This window comes from Trachemys scripta, chromosome 8 (assembly GCF_013100865.1).
Source record: "Trachemys scripta elegans isolate TJP31775 chromosome 8, CAS_Tse_1.0, whole genome shotgun sequence".
In the NCBI taxonomy this organism is placed as follows: Eukaryota; Metazoa; Chordata; order Testudines; family Emydidae; genus Trachemys; species Trachemys scripta.
In genome coordinates this window covers 41,381,726-41,399,467 of record NC_048305.1, presented here as the reverse complement: position 1 = coordinate 41,399,467, position 17,742 = coordinate 41,381,726, and the positions used below count along the sequence as shown (strand labels likewise).

General features: G+C 52.7%; 1 protein-coding gene across 1 annotated transcript in view; it reads left to right on the top strand.

Moving 5' to 3' along the window:
• Window positions 1–17,742, top strand: part of DDR2 (discoidin domain receptor tyrosine kinase 2) — a 124,691-nt gene that overhangs the window by 54,056 nt on the left and 52,893 nt on the right. The window contains exons 3-9 of the mRNA XM_034779025.1: window positions 6,562–6,664; window positions 9,904–10,135; window positions 10,944–11,091; window positions 13,557–13,662; window positions 15,022–15,205; window positions 15,902–16,145; window positions 17,051–17,113. Of these exons, the coding sequence (XP_034634916.1) occupies window positions 6,562–6,664; window positions 9,904–10,135; window positions 10,944–11,091; window positions 13,557–13,662; window positions 15,022–15,205; window positions 15,902–16,145; window positions 17,051–17,113 (1,080 nt within the window). The remainder of the gene's footprint in view (window positions 1–6,561; window positions 6,665–9,903; window positions 10,136–10,943; window positions 11,092–13,556; window positions 13,663–15,021; window positions 15,206–15,901; window positions 16,146–17,050; window positions 17,114–17,742) is intronic.

The following is a 17,742-nucleotide window of genomic DNA, read 5'->3' as shown; positions in this document are numbered from 1 at the left end:
TGGGGTGGAGGCTGACAGCTCATGACTCACCCCATAATAACCTCGTGACCCCCTGAGGGGTCCTGACCCCCAGTTTGAGAAACCCTGATGAAGAACATGGTGGTCATATTGTCCTCCATTACCTGGACTAATCACCATGTGATATACTGAAGAAAGGACTCGCAAGCCATGCATCCAGCTCAGCACTCCAAGAGACTGATATACATTCTTGCCTCTCTGGGTCCAGAGAGAGGCAAGAAACTATATCAGTCTCTTGGAAAGGTTTCTCATGTGTGCTGCCCATACCCTAAGCAAAGTGTCTACAGCTATAAACCTGGATCAGAGGGGAGGCTGGGAGGAGATCCCAATACAGGCATTCACAGAGTTCTTCCAGGACAGACTATACTACAATACTTGGGATTGGGGTGGGGTAACACATAGAAGGGCATATCCAAGTGATGCCTGGAATGGCATACGCTAGCCTGAACCAGCCCTGAATGCAGTGGAAGTGAAGTCTGGCACATGGCATCATAAAAGGTACAGGAGACCACGTGTCCCAACATGGCAAGGCACATTCTTATTTATGTGGGTTTGATTCTAGCTTTAGGATAAGGGATGACAGGTTCTTGACTCTGTCCTGGAGAAGATAAACCACTGATTTGGTGGGAGTCTAGAATTGGCCCAAATAACTTCATATTTTAGAGAGGAGTCAAGCTGGATTTCTCAGTACTACCTAAATTGTGGAACAGACAGGGAATCAGGTGGATGAATTACGAGCCCCGTTGTGGGAGATCTTCTTCATATCAGACAGCTGTCGAGGTATGGGTATATGAAAATGTTCTGTCTTTCTTAGGTATGGTGCTACTACTATTGCAAGCACCTTGGTAAATACCTTCAGTGAAGTCTGGAGTCCAAAAGGTGGAATGTAGTATTGTGTGTGGTCATACCCCACCATTAACTGTAGGTACTTCCTTCAAACGGGATACCTACTGTCGCCTACAACTCACAGGGGATGCCTCCTGAAAGCAGGAGTAATGCCACATCATGATCATTGCCACTGATCTGGTAGCAGTGTCTGCTGCATCCAGAGCTGCTTGTAGGCTCACCTTAGCCACAAGATCATCTTCTGAGACTCTTCCCAAATTCTCCCCCTCAGGTCTGAGGGAGTGTGTCACAAAGGCCTGTATTCTTTCATAATTCCTAAAGTCACAGCAATAAAATCACATTGTTTTATTAATTAACCCAGAGTAAGTGATTAATACCTGGGGGAGCAAACAGCTGTGCATCTCTCTCTATCAGTGTTATAGAGGGCGGACAATTTATGAGTTTACCCTCTATAAGCTTTATACAGAGTAAAACGGATTTATTTGGGGTTTGGAGCCCATTGGGAACTGGGTGTCTGGGTGCTGGAGACAGGGGACTTGCTGAGCAGGTTTTGGTTAAAGACTGCAGCTTTGGGGGCATGGACCAGACCTGGGTCTGTGTTGCAGCAGACTAGCATGTGTGGCTCAACAAGGCAGGGTTCTGGAGTCCCAAACTATAGTGGAAAACGGGCTCAGAGGTAATTCCAACACATCAGGTGACAGTCCCCAGGGCGTCTCTGTGACCGAACCCGTCACAGGGTCCATCCCCAAGGCCATGTTCCCCTCTTTTTCTTCTCCCTAGCTGAACGTCCTTCATGGCAGATGGGGGAAGGAAGAGAAGATGGAGCTTCTGCCCCTAAGCAGGGTGCCAGGGCTCAGTCCCTCCTCTGCAGCGGGCCCAGCCCTCTTCCTACCTGGCAGGGACCCCTGCTCTTTACTCAGAGCCATGGGGAGTAGGGGAAGGCAGGAAAGAAGAGAGCTGAGCTGATTTCAGAGAGCAGCCTCATGGCTACCTAGTGGAGGCACAGTGAGCCCCTGTTCAGGAGGCTGCAGCTGCCTGCCCCCTGGCCTACTGAGTGGAGATGTTCTGGACTAAGGCAATGGTCATATCCAGCACTATAGCTAGGGTTGTCAACTTTCTACTCGCACAAGACCGAACACCCTTGCTCCGCCCCTTCTCCGAGGCCCCACCCCCACTCGCTACATCTCCTCTCCCTCCATCGCTCGCTCTCCCTCACCCTCACTCACTTTCAGCAGGCTGGGGCACGGGGTTGGGGTGTGTGTGTGTGGGTGGGGGGGGTTATGGGCTCTGGGTTGGGGGAATGTGCTCCAGGTGGGGCCAGAAATGCAGGGTTCAGGGTGCAGGAGAGGGCTCCGGGCTGGGGCTGGGGCTGAGGGGTTCGGCGTGCGGGAGGAGTTATGGGCTCTGGCTGGAGGTGCGGGCTCCAGGTGGGGCCAGAAATGAGGGGTTCAGGGTGCGGGAGAGGGCTCCGGGCTGCAGCAGGGGGTTGGGGTGTGGGGGTGTATGAGGGCTCCAGCTGGGGGTGCAGACTCTGGGGTAGGGCTGGGGATGATGGGTTTGGGGTGCAGAGGAGGAGTCTCTGGGCTGGGGCTGAGGGGTTTGGAGTGTGGGAGGGGATGCGGCCTATGGCTAGTGGCCAATGCCAGGTGCCCCAGAGGGAATGAACAGAACAGGTAATCATCAAGTGATCTATCCTCTGTCATCCAGTCCCAGCTTCTGGCAGTCTTGGCCGGCCAAGCCAGGCAAAAGGAGAGAGATAGGAAAGAGAAGAAATAAGGTAGGGAAGGAAAAGGACACAATGGAGCAGGGAGGAGCAAAAGTCTCACATCCCAGCTGGTGGTTGGGATTCAGCTGGAGCTGGTAGGGGTGGTGATGTCATCTGGGTCCCTCTGTCTGGCCCGGTCCAGTCAGGACACCTGTCTGGATCAGGATGACAAAGGTCTGGGGCCCAGGAGATGGTGGGGGTGGCAGCAATGATGGTGAAACTTGCTCCAGTAGCCAGTTTGTCTCCCCAAAGTCTCTTTGTAAGACCCCAAAGGCAGTGGTGGATGGAACAGCCCATCCCTTCGTTATTTCAGCAGCCAATTAAGCCTAATATTCAACACACCAACTTTGGTTAGTTACTTTCCAGCACCACATTTTTCTTGTTTACCAGGCATGATCTTAGCACAGTCCTTGAGCTGGGCTAGGAGGCCTTTCTGTTTGGACTCAGTCATGCTGTCTCCTCTTCACACCTTTTCTATCAACATTTGTTGTTCTAGCTCACGGGTAGGCAACCTATGGCACGTGTGCCAAAGGCGGCACGTGAGCTGATTTTCAGTGGCACTCACACTGCCCAGGTCCTGGCCACCAGTCTGGGGGGCTCTGCATTTTAATTTAATTCTAAATGAAGCTTCTTAAATATTTTAAAAACCTTATTTACTTTACATACAACAATAGTTTAGTTATATATTATAGACTTATAGAAAGAGACCTTCTAAAAACGTTAAAATGTATTACTGGCACGCGAAACCTTAAATTAGAGTGAATAAATGAAGACTTGGCACACCACTTCAGGTTGCCGATCCCTGTTCTAGTTAATAAGCTATCACAATCAGGGTCAGCTCCAGCGTTTTTGCTGCCCCAAGTGGTGGTAAAATAAATAATTAAATAAAAAAGCCGCGATCGGCTGCAGCTCTACCACCGCCGCTTCATTCTTCGGCGGCAATTCGGCGGCAGGTCCTTCCCCCTGAGAGGGACTGAGGGACCTGCCACCTAATTGCTGCCAAAGAGCCGGAGGTGCCACCCCCTTCTATGGGCCGCCTCAAGCACCTGCTTACTGCGCTGGTGCCTGGAGCCAGCCCTGATCACAATAACCTTACACTCACTCTAGGGTTGCAAACTTTGATTGGTCATATTCCTGGAGGTTTCATTGTATGACATAATCTTCAATTAAAGATAATTTTTTAATTGCTGGAGACGCCAGGACAATCCTGGAGGGTTGGCAACTGTAACTCACTCTCTACTGGTGAGCTCACAGTGAGGGTAATTGTGTAGGCCAAATTATCACAACAGCCTTCTGTTCAAAAGGGGAAACCAGAAGTTTGGCTGCGTAAGGAACAGGAGGGATAATAATACAGAAAATACTCTAATGCTTTGATATCGCTCAGTGGTGCAGCTTCCTCTGGATACTGTGTGCAGTTCTGGGCACTCTATCTCCAAAACAATATAGCAGCATCAGAGGGGACTCTGTGATGGATGAGGAAAATGATTCAGGGCCTGGAAAACTTTTCCTGGGAATAGAGTTTTAAATGAAAGTGTGTTTCCCTTGGAGAAGAGAGGTAGAAAAGACCAAGAGCTTAGCAAATTTCAAAAAAGGATTGGCCACTTAGATGGATAATGAGAACATCAGAGTTAGAACTGCTGACCCTCCAAGAGTTTTGAAAGGGATTTAAATCATCGAATCGGGCCCCGCACTTGCCACTCTTACAGACTCCTCTGCCAGCCGCCACTGAGTGAGCATGAACCTCAGTTAGGGCCTGGTAAGTACAGTTTGTTGCGCTTAGTCAAACACTAAGGAAAATAACACTTTGTCATCCCAGTGTTCAAGATTTCAAAATGTTTATTAAAGCTAATGTTAAAATGATATAATACACAGGTTAAGGAAAGAGTGTCTGTACCTCTGGGTATAGTGTTTACATTGTCCAAAAGTACAAAGGTTGGTTTGAAAGTCATAAAATACATAATCTGCAGTATCCCAGATTAAGGTTAATAAATTCAGTGATACAGTTAGAGTATTAAGCATCCAAGTATTCAGGTACTTCACTCATGAAAAGTAGTACAGAGAGTTGGTTGTGGAAAGCAAATATAGGAATGAGTGAAGATTGTCCCTCAGTAATTGAGAATTTAGGATAGGCTGTCCCTTAGAAAACACAATCCATCAGGGAAGTATTTCAGTTTTTTCCCCGACTTTGCTTCTCATCGGCACTCCAGCTCATCTCCCCCGGTATTGCCGATGTCCGGTGATGTATTCTAGATAGACGTCCCTCGACCACCTGATGGTGTCCGATACCATGAGTTGCTGCATCAGGCAAGCATAGCACTGACTGATTCTGCATTCTTGCAACACTCATTAAAGTGTATTTTAACCCAAAACAGCCAAAATTGATCACTTTGGCAAAGTGGGTCTCTCTGCTGAACATGTAGGCAAAGTAGGTGTGTCTTAGTGTGGGACCATAATAAATCTCATTCTGTGGCAGAAGGATCTGGGAGGTGTCATCTGATTCATAAACATTTACAAACTCCTAATTCTAGTGGTGTCACGCTCGGTGGTGGTGGTGGAGGTGGGGGATGACTTACTGCCTCCCAGCTCCAGGTGCTCTGGTTGGTGGACATTTTGCTAACACAATGCCATCGGAAATGGGTCACATTGAGTATCATTGCAAAGCCCTTTCTTCCCATCACCCGAGCCATTAGCACAGCTCACACATGCCACCACTCTCAGCAGAGAGCTAAAGACTGATCAGCCTCCCAGAGTCAGTTCCACTAGGTTAAGTTGGAGGCATATGGTCTCTTCACCCACTGTGAAATGCAGCCACTTCTGGGGTGACGTATGGCAACACTAGAACATGAGGATCTTTTATCCTGCCTATCTATAGACCTTGCTAACTGTCCGCTAATTAGTCTGAGCTATGCTTTGTGGTGGTTCCATGTAGGGCAGGTCCTTTCTCCCAGCTCTATCGGCTCTGCTGGGGGTCATGACTCTGTTGTTTGCCCTATGCAGGGGGAGAGTCTGTGGTTTGCTCTGTCTAATGCCAGCCAGCCAGAGCAGGGTTTTGCCTGGATGGTCCTTTGGCCGAGAGGAGCTCAGGACACTTATTCCAAGATTGCAGCAGTCTCTGTGTGACGCTGGCTGTTACTTAAGACTCCTGCCAGGCCTGGGAACTCCTCCTGGATACCAGAAACACCCCCACTGCCAACTACAAGTCAATTACCTCCCTGCCCCACCCTGCTGAGGGGAGTCACTTTCACTCGCGCAGGATGGCAGCATGGAGGGTGCACAGATGTGACCTGCTGAAGTGCGGTGGCCAAGCTCTCTTGATGGGGTCTGGGTCTGGGATAGCTGTGTTTGGGTGAGCGGCATTGGCAGAGCTGTGTGTGAGCCCAGGAGGGGCTGCGGCAGGTACATTTTCAGAGATGTTACTGGGGGGGTAGGGGCCAGGCACTAGAATAGCAAGTGGTGCTGCAGGCTGGGACAGAAATGTATCTGGAGCTGTGTGGAGGGCAGAGGTAGGAGAAGGGGCTTCTGGATGTATCAAGAATGGTTACATCAGCCAGGCTGTGTGGAGGTCCTAAGGCTGGCATAGCAGGAGGGTCTATGGGTCTACACCAGATACCGGGCACCAATATTTGTGTGGGGTGCGGAGCCAAAGCCTAGAAGAGCAGGAAGTGCTATTAGAGATCTGCTGATGGGCCTGTTTCTTATACCACTGTGGTATCTGTGGTGCACTGGTATAGCTTTGGGGAGGTCCCAGGACTGAGCTAGCATGGAGTGTGGTGGGGCAGGGCTGGCATGCACTGGGAGGAGCTTGCCCAGAGCTGCTTGCACCATACTTGACCTTCTCCTGAGCGCCAGCTCTGAGTTCCTCGGAAGCACTGAGCATTCTCCACATCACTGGAGCAAACTGAAGGGGCAGCCAATGGTGTGTCTCGTTTCAGCTGTGTGCCGTTATCCTCTGGGAATGTCAGGTGGCCACATCCCAGATGAAGACATCTCCGCCTCCAGCCAGTGGTCTGAATCCACAGCAGCCAAGTATGGAAGGTGAGGGCAACCGACGCGAGGGAGCCATGTGCCTTTCACATGTGGGTGATTGGCTGCTTGGTATCACACTCGCCCTATGACAGGGGACAGCTGCGTCACTGATGTTCTCAATGGCCATAGCAGGATTTCATTGGTGTTCCTGTTCTGTGACTGGCCATTGCTGGGCGAGGACCCTGTGCTGAGGCCCAGGGCGTGTTCCATGCACCTGCAGTCTCACTCTGCCAGTGTCATCCTGCATGTGCAGCATACATCAATGGCTGCCGCTCTTACAGACTCCTCTGCCAGCTGCCACTGCTCCTGTGCCCTGGGCCCAGCACAGGACAAGGCAGGCTCTGCTGCAGCTGTGGGGAGGTGGAGAGCACTTCCCAGAAGCAGGCAGTGGGGCCTTGGTTCCATGGCAGCTGTGGGGCTGGCCCAAGACAGTGTTCCTGGAATGTGTTCCTGGGGGCAGCGTTGTGGAGCCATGGCTAGGCTTGCATGGGGCCAGTCCCTGCAGCACCTGCCAGGTGCCAGGGTGGCTGACAGCTTGGTCACTGGCTGAGGCTCCTCCAAATGCAGGCTGAGGGCGTGTTCATCAGCAAGAGGGAAGCTGCTGCTCTCCGTCCCTAGCAGTCTCCTGCCAGGTCCCAGAGTGAGGAAGAGTCCAGCCAGCTGCAAAGGGGAGCAGAGCGGAGATGAGAGCACAAGGAACGTACCAAGTGGACAGTGGGGCTGGAGACCTGGGCTCAGACCTGGGGATTCTTGGAGTGAAAGGGACATGCCGTGTGTCAGAAGACAGGGCAGATTTGGGGAAGAGTTTTGTAGTGAAAGACATGCAGCCATGAGCTTTCTAACCCAGACCTTTCCACAGGAAACTAGACCCAATGGGGTGTGTGATGCCTGCAGACCCAGGAAGGGCACATGTCAAGGGGCCTCCCTGCAGCCAGCATTAGCCATCACAGCGCCCTCTGTGAGCTCCCTCCTTCACTCTGGGCTCAGTAAAGGATGCGGCAAGCATGCGTGTGTTCATTTGTGAATGCATGCTGGGGAGAGTTCCTTGTGCTAGGAACTCTGTCATGAACGTTCCCTCAGCTGGAGCAGTGACTCTGAGCCAGCAAGGAGCAGTTGCTGATGGGTGACGCTCACCCCGGCTCTCCTCTCCTCCCACCCATGTTCATCTTAACTCCTGCAGGCAGGGTGAGATAAACCCACCCTGAACAGCCCCATTGGTCTCACTTTCTCTGCTGGCCCAGCCCACTCCCCGGAAATTGCCCAAGTGTGAGAGGGCACTGCAAGAGAGATGCTACACCCAGCATGTGCCCAGCAGAGGCTGCCCCAAGGCTGGGGTTTGACCCTATGGCTGCCTCTCGCTCTGCATTGGGGAGTTGGTGGCAGGACACTGTCTACAGTCTCCCTGCTCTTCCTCTCCTCCTTCCTGTGCTACTGACTGCTCTTCCTCACCTGGTGCTGAGGAAAAGTCAGGCATCATCTCCAGTGATTGGAGGGAGATGTTTTCTCCTGGCCCCTCCCGTCTCACCTCTCCATCTGGGCTCTGCCCTGCCACCTTAGTTACCCGACAGCTTCTCACGTGGCAGGCCCTGCAAGTTGTGTTTCTGCCTCTAATGCCTGGCCCGTGACCCAGCTGTGGGGGCTCCTGTAGGGCTCGAAGCAGGGGCCAGTTTTGCATACACATCATGCTGCTATTGAAGGTCCAGCCCCACGTCAGAGGCAGTGAGGAAGACTCAACATGCCCATGATGACACCCTCCGGTTCCTGCCATATACTATCCTGGTCCCGTCTGCCTGACCCAGTGCAGTCCCACATGCTTCCTGTCCTCCCGCACTTCGGGTAGCTAGTGCCACCAACAGGTGCCTACAAGTGACGACTGGTGAGAGCAGGGACTGCAGTTGGGCCCCCTGGTGAGCAGGATCTGGGGGCAGTGATGCGGTATTCCCCTCCCCTGGGCCCACAGAGCCCCAGGGCCCACACTGGCCCTCAGGCCTGATTCTGGTGGGATTTCTGATGGGTCAGATACAGAACCTGCCCCAGGATCAAATCAGGGGAGCACACGATTTGTGAGTAGGGAGGCAAGGAAACACCCCCACACGACAGCAGGCAAGGAGATGTATGGGTCATGCTCAGAAACGGCACCCAGCACCAGCACTCCAGATCCAGTGTGAGCTGCTGGGGGAACACGAGATGGCCCGTGGGAGGGAGAAATTCTGATTATGCTGCTCATTGCCCAGCTCTACCCTGGCCATGGGACTGGTGTCCCTATAGGGGCCCAAGGCCGAAGCTCAGAACTCAAAGGGGGTGGGGGAACACTCCTCCAGTATTTTATAATGAGAGAACTGAGACCTCAAGGAGAGCCCTCCCCACTGCAGGGCCCCAAATCTATGAATCCACCCCCATATGCCAGCTCCTTCTGAGGGGAAGGACAGTCCCTCCTGGTGCTGCAGGTGAGTTAAGGGTTGGAGGCTGAGGAGCTGGGACTTTCCTGCTCTATTACTGCTGGTTAGAAGAGTCCTGGTGATCGTTCCCCTTTATTCGACATTGGTGAGGCCTCATCTGGAATACTGTGTCCAGTTTTGGGCCCCACACTACAAGAAGGATGTGGAAAAATTGGAAAGAGTCCAGCGGAGGGCAACAAAAATGATTAGGGGTCTGGAGCACATGACTTATGAGGAGAGGCTGAGAGAACTGGGATTGTTTAGTCTCCAGAAGAGAAGAATGAGGGGGGATTTGATAGCAGCCTTCAACTACCTGAAGGGGGGTTCCAAAGAGGATGGAGCTCGGCTGTTCTCAGTGGTGGCAGATGACAGAACAAGGAGCAATGGTCTCAAGTTGCAGTGGGGGAGGTCCAGGTTGGATATCAGGAAAAACTATTTCACTAGGAGGGTGGTGAAACACTGGAATGCGTTACCTAGGGAGGTGGTGGAGTCTCCTTCCTTGGAGGTTTTTAAGGCCCGGCTTGACAAAGCCCTGGCTGGGATGATTTAGCTGGGAATTGGTCCTGCTTTGAGCAGGGGGTTGGACTAGATGACCTCTTGAGGTCCCTTCCAACTCTGATATTCTATGATTCTATGATTCTATGGTCAGTGCTAGGCCAGCCCAGGGGCAGGTAGGGTGGGCTGTAGGGAAGGCAGGGTGGGGTCTGACGCCTGGGGAGCAGGGTGCCATGATAGGTTCTCACAGGAAGTCTTTTTGGAAGTGACTCTCTCTCCTCCTCTGCACTCCTACCCCACCCTGCTCTGCCCCAGGCTTGATTCAGAAGAGGGCGATGGGGCTTGGTGTCCGGAGATCCCCGTTGAGCCAGATGACCTCAAGGAGTTCCTTCAGATTGACCTGCATGCCCTGCACTTTATCACCCTGGTGGGGACCCAGGGGCGACACGCTGGTGGCCACGGCAATGAGTTTGCACCAATGTACAAGATCAATTACAGCCGGGATGGCACCCGGTGGATTTCCTGGAGGAACCGGCATGGGAAGCAAGTAAGGAGGTGGGGAGGCTAATAAATCTTCCCTGCTAGGATCCCACTGCCCTGGAGATGGGAAGGGGGGCCCTACATGTGGGATGCGCCACCACGCTCAGACTGGCACCCTAACCTGGTGTGTACTGCAAATCCAGTACCAGGTGGGCCAGGAGTCTCTACAGCTGCCACCTCGAGTTACAGGCATTCGGGGCTGGAGCAGTGCCTGGCTGACGAGCAGAACACCATCCCCTAGGACAGAGAATGCCCTTGCCTGACTAGGGTACTGGCAATGAAGGGTGTCAGCAATCTGTTTCTGGGGCAGTTGGGGCTTGGTCACTGGAGTATTGGCAAATGTCAGTGAAGATGCTGATGGTACCTGCCATGCAGTGCCCAGGGAGGTGTGAGTCGAAGTGCAGGCTTTACCCTCCATGCCCATTCATGCCAATCCACCTCTCCCACCTGCCCCAATGCAATGTAGACAGGAGATGAACATTGGCACCATCCAGGCTGCCACAGCTGTAGTGCTGGATGGAAGTTCACTGCAGGGGGTACAAGCATATCTACTGCCATGCCCTAGGCCCTTAACAATGGCAAAGCCCCATGCACCGGTGGGATTGTGCCTACCACACAGATGCCGAGACTGATGCAAAAGCGGTGAGCTCCCTGCCCCCGGTGGTGGGGAAGAGCTGTGTGGTGGTGGCAGGGTACGGTGGGGTGCAGCAGCCATGAGCCACACTCGGAGGCCTGTAGGGTGTGTGAGCTGCCCCCTGTCTCTCCCAGCTGCACAGCATCAGCACCCTTTGCCAGCTAGTGTCTGTCGTCCTCAGGTGCTGGATGGAAACACCAACCCTTATGACATTGTCCTCAAGGACCTGGAGCCTCCCATCATAGCTCGCTTCATACGCTTCATTCCCATCACCGACCACTCCATGAATGTCTGCCTGCGAGTGGAGCTCTATGGCTGCACGTGGCTAGGTGAGCAGGGGCTCTGCAAGGGCACCAGTCACACCGATTTCCAGTGGCATGGATCAGGGGCCCAGATGAGCTGCAGGTACAAGGGCTCTTACTGTGGCAGCGGGACCCTGTGTTGTGTTTGGGCGTCTGACATAACACACCACATGCGTTACCGGAGTGTGAAATGCATCTGTCTGCATGGATCTCTAGGCAGTGGGGGCATGCAAGGGGCTCTGGCTGGCAATGGGGCTTGGAAGGGGAACACTCACCAGCAGTGCTGCCTCCTGGTCAGGCTAGGGTGTGGCAAGTTGTCTTCCTCCCGGGACTTCCCCTTTCTCACAGTAAATCCTCTGTTTGGGGGTCTGTCCTATTAGCGACTCAGCCCTCTGGCTAGGTCACATGTTCGAATCCAATGATATGGAAATCTTCAGAAGTCAGCAGGGACTTCAGGACTTCCCCCATGGGTTGGGGTTTTAGGGTCTGGACCCTGGGACCTTCCGGGTCTCCCAACTAGATTCCCCACCAAGGGACAGACTTCTGTCATTGTCCCCTCTTTAGTGGCTGGTAGAGGATTCAGGGCCCAATGGTAGGCAGCTGAGATCGGCATCTTGGGGTGCTATGCGGCTGCCTCCCTGAATCACTTCCTACCAGTGTCCCCTCTCCCCACAGGGTAAAATAAAGAACCAAACACACAATTAAAGTCTGTGACTTTCAGAAGCCCCCAGTCCCCCCCTTGCAGGCTTGGGCAGGTCAGTATCCAAGCCTCAGGCTGCATGCTTTCCTGGGAGGCGCCTTCCCAGGAGCTTGGACCACGGGTCTTCTCCGGTCCACTGCCTGCCCCCTACTTAGCTGCTCTGCTTCCCCTTTTAAGCCCCTAGTCCAGCTTCTGCCAGCTCTTTTATCTCTTGTTCTCCAGTCTGGGGTTTATACACCCTGACACAGGCCGTGGCTGGCAACAGGATTGTGTGAGGGGCTTTGGCAGCAATGGAAGCTTGTGAGGGCTCAAGACTGGAAATGGGGGTTTGCTTGGGGCTGTGTCAGCAATGGGGGGGTTGCAAGTGGCTGTGCCTGGCAAAGGGGGGTGGTGAGAGGACATGGCAGCAATGGAGGTTTGCAAGAGGCCATGTCTGGCAACGTGGGTGTGCAATGGTCCATGGCTGGCAATGGGGTTTGCTAGGGGCCGTTTCAGTAATGTGGGTTTGCGAGAAGCTGTGGCTGGCAATGGAGGTTTTTGAGGGGCTGGAGCTGTATGAGGGGCCATAGTTGGCAATGATGTGTGCAAGGAGCTGTGGCTGGCTACTGGGGTTTGCGAGGAAAAGTGGCAGCAATGGGGTAGTGCAAAGGGCCATAGCAACAATGAGCGTGTGCAAAGGGATGTGTCTGGCAGTGTGGATTTGTGAGGGGCTGTGGGAGTAATTCAGATGTGTGGCTCACAGTGGGGGTGTGAGAGGGGCTCTGGTGGGTAATGGGATTGGTGAGGATCCAAGGCAGCATTGAAGATTTGCAAGGAGCCATGGCACTAATGGGCCTGTGTGAGGGGCCATGGCTTGCAATGTGGTTGTGGCAAGAGGGGTTTACGAGGGAATGGGGCAGCAATGGTGTGGGGGCTCATGACTGGAAATGAGGGTTTGCTAGGGATGTGGCAGCAGTAGGGGCGTGTGAAGGGCCCTGTCTAGGAATGGAGGTTTGTGAGAGGCCATGGCCAGAATGGGAGTTTGTAAGAGGCCGTGGCTGGCAGTGGAGTTTGCAAGGGGCCAGGCCTGGCCATGGAGGTGTATGAGGGGCCTTGGCTGCCAATGGGAGTTTGTAAGGCCCCATGGCATCAGTGCCCAGGTTTGTGAGGGTCCATGGCTTTCAATGGGGGGTGCTAGGGGTTGTGGTTGGTCGTGGAGATTGGGATGAGGCCGGCTGGCAATGGGGAATTGTGAGAGGCCATGAGAGTGATGGTTGTTTGTGAGGGATCATGGCTCACAGTGGAGGTTCGCGAGGGGCCATTGGTGGCAGTGAGGAGGTGGCAGCAGTGGAGGTTTGATAGAGGATATGGCTGACAGTGGGGCGGGGGAAGGTGACAGGCTGTGGCTGGCAGTGGGAATGTGGTAAGGTCCATGGCTAGCAATGGGAGTTTGCGAGAGGACATGGCAGCAATGGTTGTGTGTGAGGTGATGTGACTGGCAATGGGGGGGGTTGCATCTTCTTGGCCTACATCCATATCTCTGCTGGCATGATAGTTTCACTGCCCTATTTGTCAGCCTGGCCAGTTCTCCCTCCAGCCATTCTCCCCCATCTATTTTGTGTGAAACTCATAGAGCGGAGCCCAGTCTGTTTCTGAGCTCATCTCTGGTCTGTGCTGCAATCAAGAGCCTCTTGGCCTAGGTGGATGTTGCATTGTGCTCTCCTTTTTGTTTATCTGGGAGAGCTGCTGCAAACCTGGCTGGGGGGGATGCTTGTTTGGGCCCACACTAATTGCACACCAATTGCTCTGGCAGATGGGCTGGTTTCCTACAATGCGCCTGCTGGACAGCAGTTCGTCCTTCCCAGCGGCACAGTCATTTACCTCAATGATTCTGTGTATGACGGCGCTTTTGGCTACAGGTAAGTTCCCGGAGAGCTCCTTGCCTGGGAAGGTGGGGGAGGGGTTTTACGGGCAAGTCAGGACTTGGCAATGACAAGCTGCCAATGTTCTACCAAGGGCTCCACAACAATGGCCCTCCAGTGCTGTCCTGTGATAAGCTGTTTGGTAGAAACCTGGTTCAAAGGTCACCTGTTTGAGTCATTTGACTTGTCAGCTCCTCCGGTTCTGTACATCCCCGAGCACATCATCAGTACTCAACGAACTAACTAATAGCAACCCCACTCCAGCGGGGATTGTGCCCCTGCAGGCAGGAGGGCCGGGGATGTGCTCATTTGCCCATTTAAACAAGAACATGTTTTCCTTGCCATAAGCACAGAAGGAAGGAGCCACTTGGCCAACAAAGGCGCAAGTTGCTGCCTCTTGCTGAGAAAATAGCCAATTATTCTGGAGATTATAAGTTCAGCCCAGGTCATCTGACGTGCTGGGAGGCTGTGGAAAGCCCCTGGAAGGGGTGTTGGGGGCTCTTAGAGCCCCCTGTGTGACTGAGGCAGCCCACTGAGATCTCTCAGATGTGGAGTTAATAGTTGTTTCCCACAGTATGGGGTCCCTTAAGGTCAAGCAGCTCCTGTGATTCCTCCTGGGAGTTTACTCCACATACCAAAGGATGCTTGTCACCTCCTAGCCCTCATCGGGTCACAAAGTCAGTGTAATTCTTGAAATGGGCTCTTTGCGGCCCCAACCAATACTTTGGTGCTCCCTTCTCTAAGGCCAAGACACCAGTGCCATCAATATCCATGCTAATGAGAACCCACTCCTGCAAACAACAGGGCGTGCAGTCCAGTGCTTAGCAGCAACCCTACAATAACAGAACCACCCCAAATCCACTAGCAATGGGATTTGTGGACCGATTGGGAGTAGCAAGTCCCTTGCAAATCAGGTCCTCTTTATTTAGGGGCCTAACTTTAGACTTCCAGGTTTGAACATTTTAGTCTGTCTGTCTGTCCCACTCTTCTTGCCTCCCTCTGTCCATCCAGGTTCTTTAACGGCACACAAATGAGCATGTGAGGCCAAGTACTCCTAAGCACCTCTGCTAAACCACTGAAGGTTGCCCAGGGCTGCAGAGCCTCTGTGTTATTAAAACAGGCCGTAATGGCTCTCAGGGGACTCAGTGAGGAAAGAGAGTTAGTTTCATGATTTTAAGAAGCTATAATGAAAAAGTCCTTCAGTTTTTTAAAGCATTTATGAAAAATGCCCACCCATTGTACACTCCCCAGTGCTGGTGGGATGGGGGGACAGGTGGGAGGCAGAGAGCGGGAAGATTTTTGTGTGGACTTCCAAAAAGATTCACGCCCCCTTGTATCTTTCCGTGGTGTCTACAGTATGACTGAGGGACTGGGCCAGCTGACGGACGGTGTTTCTGGCCTGGATGACTTCACACAGACCCATGAGTACCACATGTGGCCGGGCTATGACTACGTGGGGTGGCGCAATGAGAGCGCTGCTGGGGGCTACATTGAAATCACGTTTGAATTTGATCGGATCAGAAACTTCACCACCATGAAGGTCTGTAGCTCCAGGGGCACCTTTCTTGGTAGCATCAATGAGGGCTTGTTGTGGCCTTGTCTCTCAGAACCATGTGCCCGGCTGCAGAAGGCACGTTCTAGAAAGGGACTAGGGCTCTGATTTTGTCATGTGCCTCGCAAAATGCCAATGCAAGGCCTTAAGGTCTAGGACACAGTCTGCCCTGCATCGGGGGGAGAGGGGCGGTGAAGGGAGGGGGGCTGTGTCAGGAATAGTGAACATGAGTGATGCAAAGCTACACTGCCCTCTCAGCTGTACCATGCCTCCTCAGCCCTAGCCACCAGCTCCTGCTCTGCTCAGCCCGCTGCACTGCCCCACTTACTGTCCCTGCCTGTGGGTGACTAATGGGCCACTTCTATCTGTAATCACTATGTTTCTATGACCTGTCAGCTAGTGACTGGAATGAGACCAAAGACTCACTCCATTTGTGACCTCAGACAGTGCCAAGTTTCCTATGATGAAATGCTAAGGAAATGTCCCCCAGCCCCTCCTCCTGGGGCCCCTTGACAAGTTAGGATTCTAGGGTGAGGGTGCCACCAAGGGCAGGGCGTGATGAGCACAGTGTTCCCTGTGTGACTATCCCAGGGTCTCCGATTCCTATGGAGTTGCCCTGGGCCGTGGGTGCTGCCAGCCTGTGCTGGTGTCGAGCTCACCTGGGACTCTGTTGCTGCCATGCAGGTGCACTGCAACAACATGTTTTCCAAGGGGGTGAAGATCTTCAAGGAAGTTCAGTGCTATTTCCGCTCCGATGCCAATGAGTGGGAGCCCAACACCATCTCCTCGGTGCTGGTGCTGGATGACGTCAACCCCAGTGCGCGGTTCGTCACTGTGCCCTTGCTTCATCGCATGGCCAGCGCCATCAAGTGCCAGTATTACTTTGCCGACACCTGGATGATGTTCAGTGAGATCACATTCCAGTCAGGTACTGGCAAAGGGCGGGAGGATGGGGTCCTGGAAGCTACAGCATCCATGTCAGGGAGCAAGGGAGGCATAGGTCCAGGGAGTGCCAAGCAATGTGCCATTTGTTCTGGAGCATAGAAATGTAGGAACTGCCAGACTGGATCACACCTCAGGTGCTTCTAACCTAGTCTCCTATACCTAACAGCAATAGCTGCTGCAAGAAAAGGTATGAGAACCCTGTAGTGGTTGATGTGGGATAATCTGTATCCACATTAGGGCTCATCGTGGTCACTGACAGACAGGCTTAAGCCCAGAAGCAGGAGGTTCAGTGTCCCTTCCCAAATGTTTATCATTAATTATGGTAACTCTGGATATTTTTGATAGCCATATAAATATCTGGTCCCTTTTTAAAATCTTGTTAAGTTCTTGGCCCCAATGATTTCCTGTGGCAGTGAGTTCCACAGTCTAATCACGTGTTGTATGTGGGGAAAAAGTACTTCCTTTTATTGGCTTGGAATTTCTCATCTTTCAATTCCATGGAATGTCCACTTGTTCCTGTGTTACAAGGCAGTGAGAAGAGTAGTTACCTATTTACCCATGGAAAGCGGGTACTGGGGCTACTGTGGTACCAGTAGCTATAGCATTCATCCTGTGGAGGAGCAGGGTTTTGAGAGGAGAGCAGCAGCGTGCAATGGGAACGTTCTCCTGCACACTGCTCCTAATGGTGGATTTGTGCTTGGAGGCTTTAGAATTTAGACTTGGCTGAGTTGTGGTAACCTGGGCTGGAGAGGGCTAGGAACAAGGTAGAGCTGAGTAGGTGCTCTGTGACATGAATTAAGTGCCACAGAGGAACAATCCATTCTGCCCTCACAACAGCTGTCACAGGCATGTCAGTGTCACTGACTCGTCCTCAATTCTGTTTCTTAGATGCAGCCATGTACAACAACTCCGGAGCCCCTCCTGAGTCGCCCGTAGCACCCACCACTTACGGTATGTGCGATGCAGTACGTGGACACTCTGTGTGCTCAAGAGCCTGGTCCCCATCAGGTCTGCAGAGGTGGCACATTCCTGCAAGTAAGGACTGGCCACTGGATAAAATGCAGCCCTCATATAGACCCCCCGAAACACATGCCACTCTATTAGAATAAGGGCACCAGAAACCACCTCCAGTCTGAGAGTAACAGCTGCTGCAGTACCCAGAGATTACTCCAATATGGCAAAGTGCTACTTCATGATGACATGGGCATAGAAACACTTCTCACGTGATTATGTGGCCTGTGAGTGCCTGCTGTCAATCTAGATGTCAATCTGATTTAGTTGGGGATTGGTCCTGCTTTGAGCAGGGGGTTGGACTAGATGACCTCCTGAGGTCCCTTCCAACCCTGATATTCTGTGATTCTATGTGTATGATGTCATCCATTGCCATGGGATCGAAATGCCTTCCATGGCCAGGGCCCCATGTAGTCCATAAGTCCACAGACGCAAAATGTGTAGTGGAACGAACCTCATACTGTGGACCAGTCCCCCTAAAACTAAGATTCAGTGAAAAAAAAGTTTTCATCCCTAATGGTTGTGAAGGTAACCTTCCAGGCCCAAACCAAACAATGTCCTCCTGAGTC